The 11,672-nt window shown below is 33.4% G+C and overlaps 1 protein-coding gene across 1 annotated transcript; it reads left to right on the top strand.

The window, feature by feature from the left end:
• Positions 1–7,450: 7,450 nt before the first annotated feature.
• LOC110112938 (CBL-interacting protein kinase 18) lies at positions 7,451–10,276 on the top strand. The gene is made up of 2 exons (XM_020845329.2): positions 7,451–7,589; positions 8,398–10,276. Exon 2 carries the CDS (start codon positions 8,708–8,710, stop codon positions 10,010–10,012), a length of 1,305 nt encoding a protein of 434 aa, XP_020700988.1. The 5' UTR covers positions 7,451–7,589; positions 8,398–8,707; the 3' UTR covers positions 10,013–10,276.
• Positions 10,277–11,672: the final 1,396 nt, after the last annotated feature.

The raw sequence follows: 11,672 nt of genomic DNA, 5'->3' as shown, positions 1-11,672 counted from the left end.
TTGGATGTGTTTGGGCTTTTGTTTTTATTATCCTTGTGGGTTGCTTTCTGGTGGCTCCTTGTTGGCTTGGTTGGATGCCTGATAGTTTTGCTTCTTTCCTCCTCTTGCAAGTTTTCTTGTAGTTTACTTGGTGGCTTCTCCTCCTACTGGTTGACTAATTTATTCGTCGTTCTCCCTATTTGTGGCTTCTTTTGATTGCTTTGGCTCTTCTTGAATTTTAATGGATGTTGGATGCTGACCCTTTAGTTTGTTCAGTCCTTCGGGCTGGCTTTATTCTGTTTATTGGTTTTCTTATTTAATTGTATAGATAGAAGCAGTAGCTCTTAGTTTTTATTTCAAAGACTGTATTTTTAGCAAAGCTTATGGTTCCTTGAGTACATATAATTCCCTTTTTAATTTAACGTATAGACCCCTCTAAGGGTTTTAACAAAAAAAAAAAGTCTCTTAAGCTTATTTCTCACTAATTGAGTCCCTTCATTGACGAAGAAGCATGAACAACATGAGTGCTATGACAAAACGAGGAAGAAAATTAATGGCTAATCAAAAAAAATACTGATGGTCAAAATTAAACCTTCTATCCTAACTTGTCTATCACCATCTAAATTTAATGATCCAAAGCCTAGACATAAAGACATCTTAAGAGTTATTGGAGCTAGTTTTGAAACTTTAACCACCCTCTTTATAATTCTGTTAGATGAAGAGTTGTAGATATCATAATAATTTTTTTTTATTAAATGCGGCCTTATCCTTCAACCTCAATAATGTTGTCAACTAATAACTTTGAGGGGTAGGACATTCAAAACTGATATTGATGCGAAATAGGGTCTATTTGGGATGGCTTTCTTACTGCTTCTTAAAGCTGCTTTCTAGTACTTTTTTTTTGCTAGAAAATTGATTTAAGAAAGAATCAAAAAAACATTCTCAAATGGAGTCATAGTTTATGAATTTTAAATAATTTTATATTATTATATTTATGATTTAATGTTGATTTAATTAAATTTAATATATGTGGCTATTAAATTCATGTTATAATATATTATGTAATAATCTTGCAAAAGGTGGCCACACAAACTCTTTAATTCTTGTCCACCCAATTAGACTCAAAGCCAAAATCATTGCCACATCACTATGACAAGTCAAGGTACACACTCCTCCTAGAAGGTTCTATTTTAGTGCAAGAATACAGAATTACTAAGTGACTTAAATTTCATGGAGATTCATCTATGGTCAAATTTACCCCTTCCTTTCTTATGACTAATCCTTCTTCTTCCTCATATGTGACCTTTGTCATTCTATTTTTGGTTCTTAATTATAAAAGCTATATATATCATGAATTAATTTTGTTTTAATAAAGTTTAAATGTTTTCAAGCTTATAACTCCAAATATTTTTTCTTATTATTGTTATATAAATTGCGTCAAAATATATTGATATTATCTTATTCTTAAAATATTAAGCTATATAGTCACGTATTATATGAAAAGTTTGTCTAATTTTATCATTATTTTTTAATTAAGGAAAAAATTTTAACATTTTATCACATTTCTTAACTTCTAAGAACATTATTCAATAAACTATATTCATAATTTTATGAAAGAAAAAAAGTATAGTTAAATAGTTATTTTAGACCATTTTTTCCAGTGGACAGGCCAAGAGCAATAATGACAATTCCTTTAATGAGGCATGCAGAGTATAAGTATAAATCATACAAATAATTTTATAAAACCTTCATCAAATTTTTTATTAGCACATCCTCATGAACTAAATGTCATTTATTATTCAAAAAATATTTAATTATTTAACCCAATAGTGAGGCAAAAACAAAATAATAATAATTGGGTTGTACATCAAAATTTATCATAGAATCAACATTGAGACAAAAGAGGTTGAGGATATAAACTACAAATTAAATAAAGCATCTTATTGATTATTAACAATAATACACGTACTTTTGAAATGATTAATATGCTAAATTACTTAGCAAATAATACCTACCTATAATGCAAATATGTTGATGCCTTTTGCAAGGGGAATCATTGTCCATGTGACGTTGTGCATAAGAAAATTTGAGCTGATATTCCATTTTGAAACCTTAGATGAATGGGAAATTATTTTTAAATCATATAAATATATAACATCTTAATAATCATAAATTTTGTTTTGAACAGAGGTCAACAAATCTAAATCTTCATTGTATATGTTGGATCCAAGTTTATTCACGGGCATTGACAAAATGGGTGTTAGGCTTGTACATTAAGATAACTATCCACCATGATAGATTATTAGAAGTTCCATTAAATTTGTTGGATAGTGGCTTCTCTATTTTTGGGCAAATTATTGGGTTCGGACACCGGATGTGTTCGGAGCCCAATGAAAATACGCCACATCACCTACTACTTGGTACTAAGCTTGGTACTGAACAGTACCAAGCAGTACCGAGCTCGGTACTGCTCAGTACTGAGCTCAGTATTGCTCGGTACTCAGTACTTCACATTACCGAGTTAAGTACTACTCAATACTGTGAATACCGAACGTAAGTTGTGTCATGTGTCCCAACCCAATAATCTCTCCTATTTTTTACCCTCCACAGTGTACCATAGGGCACCTCCTACGAGCTGCGTTCATGTAGCCCTAGGATTTAAAGAGCACTAAAAATCAAGAGATTTCCAACCAACTAACAATTCTATTAATAGTTCCATAAGCTATAAATTAAGAAAATATATGGAACAAACAACTTATCAACCATCATATTAATTGTTACATTTTGGATTTTAATTTTGATCTCTTATTTACATTGCTATCTTATGACTAATATTTTTGAAAACTAATTATAAGTTAGAGCATAAAAATTTATACTCTATCTTATAATTAGTTTTTCTTCTCATGCAATGGCGCAATAATACATAAACTTTGTTTTGCTTAGTAATAAAAAAATAGTAATTGCTAAAAGAATGATTTGTAATTAATTATCATGTTGTTAGTGCAAAATGAATTGCAAAAATTATTATTATTACATATTCAATTATTTTTAAAGTATTTTTGAGTTGAAAGAAATTAATTTTATTATCAAATTGAACAAACGTTGCATTATGACAAAAATAAATTTTAAGTTTTGAATATAATAATCATTACCTACTTTTATTAATATTCCTTTGACATATCCTAAATATAAGTATTATAATATATGTCAATTTTTTAGAGAAAAGAGATCGAATTGATCTCCATTTTTTTTTTCAAAAAGATCAAATAAAGTAGCAATTTAGTTCTTTAATTTTTTTAAATAGAGATCAAAATAATATTTTGTGAGATTAATTATTTAGATCACTATTTTAAAATTAAAAATTAAAATAAAACTTTAAAATAATTAAAAATAATTTTGATCGTTTTTGAAGTGTCATGAAATATGGCTGTCAATATAGGCTTTTGGGTCGGGTTCGATCTAATTTGAAACTGGCCCGCTTTTAGTTAACTTGACTTGATCCCAACCCGATTAATCAAATGAGTCAGAAATACAAACTCGGACTCGAACTGACCCTAACACGGGTTGACCAAACTTGACTTGCTAATCCGCAATTCAGTAAAGTGCTAGTGGGAGTGAGCGCAAGCGTTGTTAACGAAGGGGGCGAGAGCGAGTCCAGCATGCAAGTGAGGGAGAGCGTGCAGGCAAGCCTATGGGCACCTATGGGCAAGGCAGCAAGCGAGTGCCAAAGCACCTGTAGGCAAGGGTTCTGGTACTAGCGCAGGCCTAGGTGTTGCGGCAAAGTTGGTGCTAGTGTGAGTGCGGGGCCAGGTGATGCAGCGGCGCGAGTGCGACCATGCGCATGGGAACGTGATTGCGGGAGGGATCATAGCGAATGCGAGTGCGAGATCACTGCTAGCAAGGAGGTGACCCGAGTTAGTTTCATATTGATTTCAAGTTTCAGTTTGATCCGAACCCATCCCGAAATTAAAAACAGGTTAGAAACTAAAACCCATACTCGACACATTTGCAAAATAGGTTTACTTGAATCCGAAATTTTTAAATCAGAGCCTGATTGAGTTTTAGATAGGATCAAATATTGACACCCTATAATAAAATTTTATTATCTCATATTTTTTAATAATTTATACAAGCTAAAACTGCGGGCAATTATTACATGAATAAAGTTAATAGACTCCTTTCTTTAGATTAAAAAAAATAAAAATAAAAACAGCCTGTTACCGACAAACCTCAACGTTTTAGTAAAAGAAACAAAAATATTGGTTCAAAGTTAAAATCCATTGGAAGAGATCGGGTCTGCGGCCAGAGGATCGGCGCTCGAATCCCATAAACGTCCCAAAAAAAAAAAAAAACCACGTGAACGTTAATTACATGATTTTTTTTTTGGCGGTACTGATTAGGACTAATAGTAATAACTAAATTTTAGTGGTTGAAAGCAATTTGCTTGTTTAAGAATGATTCAATTGAAATTAATTTGATTCAACAGATCAATATAAAAATATTACTATTGATATATATAGATCACAAGCTACAATCTTACATAAATATTTATGATTATACAATTCTTTTTTTATTTGTTAGTTAGGAGCTCTATTTTGGGCTTTATATTTTGGATGATAATTATATTAAATATATATTAAAGTTGGTCATATTATAATAAATGGGGCTTACCCTTCAATATTAGTGATGACCTCCTCAAAGGAGAATGTCCTAGGGTGTTAACTTATTATATTATAATAAAAGATGTTAGCTTATAATTTTACATTTATGATAGAGATTTAGCATACCACTATGGTATGACAATTATTTAAATATAACAACAACATCAAGTACGTGGGTTGGCAACATGAATCCTTTTTGCTCTATTGTGTTCTATTAAGATCAAATTCATATTTAAATCTAATAAAAATGGTATTTCTAATATTTTCTAGCAAAGTTTTTTAGGTCTACATCTACATTTCTTATCATAAGTCAAATCTAATACGTCAACTCTCCTAACCGTCATCAGAAGGCTGATGCTTTATGTGTCCAAAACATCTAAGGCAACTCTCTCAAATATTATCTGCCAATGGAGCTACTCCAACATTTTCACATATATACTCATTTCGCATTTATCTCTGAATGTTAAGCCACTCATTTACTTAAACATCCTCATCTTTGTAACACTTAACTTAAATGTATGCTTCTCTTTTCATGGCCAACATTCTACGTCATAAAGTATTACATGCCTCACCACCATCTCATAGAATTGTTCCTTAAGTTTAAGAAGTACTTTTCTATCACACAGCATGCCTAATGCATTCCTCCACTTCAACCATCCAAGTTATATTCTACTAATAACATTTCAATCTATTTCACCATCATTTTGGACAATATATCAAATATATCTAAAATGGGTAGTCTTATTAATGACTTGATCGCCTAAAGTCACAATCCCCCCACTGAATCTATTAGTACTAAAATTACAGTCCATGTATTCAGTTTTAGATCTACTCAAACAAAACCATTTACACTCTAAGGTTGACCTCCATAATTCAAGTTTTTCTTCACCTCCCACTCTAGTCTTATCAATAAGAAGAATAACATTAGCAAAAAGCAAACACTAGGGTACATCCTCTTGCAAATGTCTAGAAAGAACATCTAAGACTAAAGAAAAAAGATATGGGTTTAAAATTAATCATTGATGTAATCCAACATAAATAGGAAAGTACTTGGTTGACCCATCCTATGTATGGACACAAATAACATCTTATGCATACATATTTTTAATGACTTGAATATATAACCATTATTAACTCCTTTCTTTCTAGAACTCTCTAAAGCTCTTATCTAGGAACTTGATCATATGCTTTCTCTAAATTAATAAATATTATATGTAGATCCTTCTTATTCTCTCTATACTTCTCCATGAAACCTCTCAATAAACGTATAGCTTTCATAGAAAACTTATCCCGCATGAATCAAATTCATTTTGAGAAACATCAGTATGATGACATAACCTATGCTCAATAACTCTTTCCCATAGTTTTAATGTATGAAACTTTAATTTAATTCCCATAATTTTAATGTATGCTCAATAACTCTCCTAGTGGCTAGACTAATTAGGTCAAGGTTTATAGAAGAGCTTTTGAAGAACCAATAACTCCACAAAAATGGACAGGTTTGATTTGAATGGAGAGACAAGATGCATAAAATTGGAATCTAAATCAGAAGACCTTACATCGTCAAAAGAGAAATCAGCATTTTTTTTTTTTTTGGTCAATTGCAAAAATTGTGTTAGTCAGAAATATTTACAAACCCAATAACATATATGTTTATGAATACTACAAATATGTATAAATTAATGTAAATAAATTTGATGTCATACTGTATGGTTTAACTCATTTGTGCTATACTTCTTATACTTTAAAGTACCTATAAATAGTTTGGCAACTACTAATGTTCAAAGCATGTTTATATAGTTGGTTATAAAGAAAACAACTTAATAATTTTGATTGCAAAAAATAAAATTTTACCATATAAATTATTGTAAAGCAACGAGAAAGCAATAATAAAATAGTAACGAAATGAAATTATGATTATTGTTTGAAAAAAACAACAAAAAAAAAATTGTCGCAAACAAATACTTAATTTGTCATATGAGATAGGTACAAAGGTAAAATTTGTTGTAATAATAAATGCAAAATCATATGAGAATTATGAAGCTTACTCTAATTTAAAATAATTAAAATAAATAATTACATAATAGCTCAATCAAAAGCGAGCAAGTTGGTGGGCGAGCACAGTTGGGAATTTTCCATCCTGGGTTCAAATCTCCTCAACTACAGCCTCGCATTTTTAGTGGGGCAAAGCAAGCGTGGGCACAATGCTGATAGGTGACCTGGCTAGATTTCACCGAAAGATAAATTACACACCGCCAAACACTCCCTTTAAAATAAAAGTGGTGGATGCCCCGTTCAAAAAAAATAAAGCGAGCTAGTTTTGAAGGCCTACTTAAGGGCAAATTATTATGTCCGGCCACTGGACCTATTTCTAGGTCCGGATATCCAAAAAAAACTTGCCACGTTGATTGCGCTTTGACTATGTCCTTTGATTGCGTTTTAGGTGCGCTTTAAGTGCGGTTTGATTGCGCTTTGATTGCGCTTTTTTACTGCGCTTTACCTACGCTTTTGACTATATTTTTTTTTTGAGTTAAAGCATAGTCCACGTGGTAAATTTTTAATAGATGTCTGGACTTGTTTTTAGGTCCTATGACTGAACTTTTATTTTATCCAGTGAACGTACGCTCCTCCACGTTCAGTTTAGACAAAAAAAGCGCCTATACTGAATACGGAGTTGTACCGAGTTTTTTCGGTACAGACGCTTTTTTGTCTAAACGAACGTATATGACGTAATAATTTGCCCTACTTGAGTAAAGGTGTCTAGTCGATAGACGGAATTTACTCTCTTCTAGGACGATAAAGGTGGGAAACCGGCCAACACGGCTATACCTATAATCGCGTCTTGCTGCTAATCTCTCTCTCTCACTCTCTCTCTCTCTCTCTCTTTCGGAGATTCCAAGCTTGGCGAGGAAGATCACTATTTGGATCTGTCGGAGATCGATCAAGAAGGTAAATCTTTCTTTGTTTCATAGCATTCATCTTCTCTGATGCTATTTGTAAATTTGAGGAACATTCTGCTCTGTTAGGCCTCAAGTTGGTCTATCAGGTTGTTTTTGAGATGAATGGCCCGTTTTGTGGGGATTTATTGCTAAATAATTTGAGACTCCTGTAATTTTGTTTCTTCAATTCATGTTCTTAAGTTTTATTTTACTTTTTTCATTCTTTTCTCTTGGAGTTTAAGATGATTATGGTTTATATGTTCATTGATGTCTGAAAGTGCTGGTAATTGAATAGTTTAGGGCTCTGTTGTTAGCTTTTTCTTGACTTCTTTGTTCAGCAATTTTGATTCTTTGCGGGTTTTTTTTTCTACTATACTCTGTTGGAGAAGAATTAGAACAGAAGAAAGAGAAGAAAACAAGATGAAAATTCATCATCTTGTGATCTTTCTTTGTGCATCTTTATTATTTCTAAATAGCTTTGGTAACTCCAATTATCTAGTTGTCTTAGGCTTAGTTTGTGTTGGCTTTTTTATTGCTTCTTAAAACGGCTTTTTAGTTTAAAAATTAAAATTTGTATATCAGAAAGCTGCATTAAGAAGCAGTAAGAAAGTCGTCCCAAATAAAGCCTTACCGATTTTTTAAGAAAGGGCAAGCTTGAGCTCATTAATTGGTTCTATACTTTTGTTGATTATGCTTATGTTAGGAGACTCTGAATCTCATTTAGGATGTTATTCATAAAGATTGTGAACTTATGATTTGATCCTTGCTTCAGATATACAATTATAAAAAAGAATAAAAATGCTTATACTTTTTTACAGGTCATAATAACTGGAAGAAAAAACCTTGGGAATGCTGAAAGATGTGCTTCCACGCTATGAAATCATCGCCCAAATTTCCTGAGATTCTATCTCTTTCTAAGTTGCCTCTGTTCACTCTTAGTGAAAACGTCCACCATAGTTTAGAACAGTTTCCATCCTTCAAACTGACTAACCATAGATTACAGAATATAATACCATCCATTAGTTCAGATCATTACCTTGGGGATGACGGTTGAAATCTCAGATTGTAAGATTCGGCTCCTGTGCATATAATACATCTTGTTAGTGTTAGAACATAAATCAAATCGGAATGGAAAATAAAGATTTTGTTTTAATGAAAAAGTATGAGATGGGAAGAATGCTAGGACAGGGAACATTTGCAAAAGTTTACTATGCCAAGAACATAAAAACTGCCCAAACTGTTGCTATAAAAATGATTGACAAAGAGAAAGTACTGAAGTTAGGACTTATGGATCAAATCAAACGGGAGATTTCTGTGATGAGGCTGATGAATCATCCAAATATTGTGGATCTTTATGAGGTCATGGCCACCAAGAAAAAAATTTACTTTGTGATGGAGTACATGAAAGGCGGCGAACTCTTCAACAAAGTTGCTAAGGGTAGGCTTAGGGAGGATGTTGCAAGGAAATATTTTCAACAGTTGATCACTGCAGTGGAATTTTGCCACAGCAGGGGAGTCTATCACCGAGATCTAAAACCTGAAAACTTGTTGCTTGATGAAAATGGTAATCTGAAGATTTCAGATTTTGGATTGAGTGCTCTTGTAGATTCTAAGAGACAGGATGGCTTACTTCATACGACCTGTGGAACTCCAGCTTATGTAGCTCCTGAGGTGATTGGCAGAAAAGGTTATGATGGTGCAAAAGCTGATATATGGTCATGTGGGGTGATATTCTATGTTCTTTTGGCTGGTTATCTCCCTTTCCGTGACTCGAACTTGATGGAGATGTACCGAAAGATTGCAAAGTCTGAATTTAAATGCCCCCATTGGTTTCCTCCAGAAGTTAGAAGGTTGTCATCGAAGATCTTAGACCCAAATCCAATTAGGAGAATCTCAATTGAAAAAATCATGGAGCATCCTTGGTTCAAAAAAGGTTTTGATGGAAAGCAAACAAAATCTGCGACCGATGCAGAAGACATGACACCTATTGATGTTATTAATGGTGTTACTGCAAATGATAACTATATTCAGGAGGAGGAAAAGAAGGATACGATGAAGCCAATAAATATGAATGCATTTGACATCATCTCTCTTTCGGCTGGATTTGATCTTTCAGGTTTATTTGTGGATCCTAGCCACAAAAAGGAAGCACAGTTCACTTCTTGGCTGCCTGCAACTGCCATTATCTCGAAGCTTGAGGAAGTTGCCAACTTTCTGAGGCTAAAAGTGCATAAGAAGAAGAACGGAATCATGAAAATTGAAGGATCAAAGGAAGGAAGGAAGGGCTTTCTTTCAATCGATGCTGAGATACTTGAATTCACTCCTGCGTTTCACTTGGTTCAGATGAAGAAAACCAATGGGGATACTCTCGAGTATCAGAAACTGTGGAAGGAGGATATAAGACCTGCTCTGAAAGACGTTATTTGGGGCTAGCAAGGTGAGCAAGGGCGTTTACAGCAACTGAACAGTACTTGAGGTTTATCTCCAGCCATTAATGACCTTATCATAGCTGTTTTATGCTGTCATGAAATTCTGTATTATAGTTATCTCCATGTTCTTTTATGTCAACCGAATTGTTATCTTCTTAAACTGCTAGTTACAGGCCTACTATATGATTATAAGTTAAGATTTATCTTGTACAAATGAAATATTTACTCTTTCAAAATTATAGTAGAGTTGTGGCTTGTGATTATGGAACTTCGGTTCTGAAGCCGAATTTCTAGCTTTTGAAGCTGTAACCTGTTTGTCTTATGAAGAAAAATAAGTTGGCTCCTAAAATGCGCTATTGAAAGAACTGTGGCACATTGAAGCTATGAGAGTATGTCCCTTTTGTAATACAAAACCCTATGATGCATGAAGTCTCCATGCATCCGGGCTACAATTGGCTACAACTCTTCTCAAAGCTAAAACTCCTTTCTCCATTGCTAATTTAAATAGAATCATACATGGCAAAACACCACCAAGTCATCCAATATCTCTCACGGGCAGATCCAGCCTTAATTTTTAGAGGGGCAAACTTATAAGTAAAAATGTAGAATTTTTTTTTTTTCATAAATATCCTTACAACCAAAATTTGTTCCGAGTGTGCTGCTTCTCGACGCCTATTTGTTCAGTGGTGTACGCTTCGCAGAAATGTTAAGTTGGACCCGCCCATGACCTCCCTTATGTCCAAATGAAATGATGTTGTATTATTAGTATTCTCGTTTAAAAAAAAAAACTAAAAGTAAAAGAAGACCAATTCAAAATAAAAGATCCAAGTAAAGAACAATATTGATTTGACTCATTGGATCAATATGTCAAATAAAATACAATAGTAGTTCACCTAAAATGCTCACAAATAATATGCAAATTTTAAGAACATATTGATCTGACTTTTTTTCTTTTTTTTTTGTTTTGAAACGGGGTAACGTGGTATCTATTCATTGTCACTGTCACTCTAAAGGGAGTGCTTGACGTCGTAACTAATCCCTCGTCAGAACCTAGCGAGATTACCCACCAGCATCATGCCCACACTTATTTTGCCCCATTGAGGAGGCAAGGACGTAACAGAAGGGATCAGAACCCGGAATGGAGGATTCCCAACCGTGCTCGCCTGTCAACCACCCTAAGCCTCGGCCAGTGATCTGACTCATTCATTAAACAACCAAATAATATGAGAACTATATCCCCTCAATATGTCATTTTAAAGCTTGCTTTTGTGTTGAAAAGGACTGCATTGAATTATTTCTGAAATGAACTGTTCTTAAATAAGTGGGAACCCTCATGTGGCATTGTTGCTGATGCTTCCCTATTCAATACTATATTTTGATAAATTTGCTGATTTTTTCGTGTCCTCTGAAATTTAATATAACAATTTTTTGACTTAATTTTCTGTCATAATATTTATTAAAAGATTAAAAAAAAATTGTGTCATTTTCAGTCAGAGCCGACCTCTTACGATAGCTTGCTAAGTGTCGGCCATCTGCCCAAGTAAATCTAATGAAGTGGCAACAAGCGCAACCTCCGCTTCACATTTAAGGTCTATGTGCATTGTATGTATGGAGGAGCGGCATCCGTTAGAAGCATAATTTAAAGCAGATATAAAATGCAGTTT

This window comes from Dendrobium catenatum, unplaced genomic scaffold (genome assembly GCF_001605985.2).
Source record: "Dendrobium catenatum unplaced genomic scaffold, ASM160598v2 original_scaffold_61322, whole genome shotgun sequence".
Taxonomy (NCBI): domain Eukaryota; kingdom Viridiplantae; phylum Streptophyta; class Magnoliopsida; order Asparagales; family Orchidaceae; genus Dendrobium; species Dendrobium catenatum.
The sequence above is the reverse complement of the archived record's forward strand: the minus strand, read 5'-3'. Positions and strand labels throughout refer to the sequence as shown.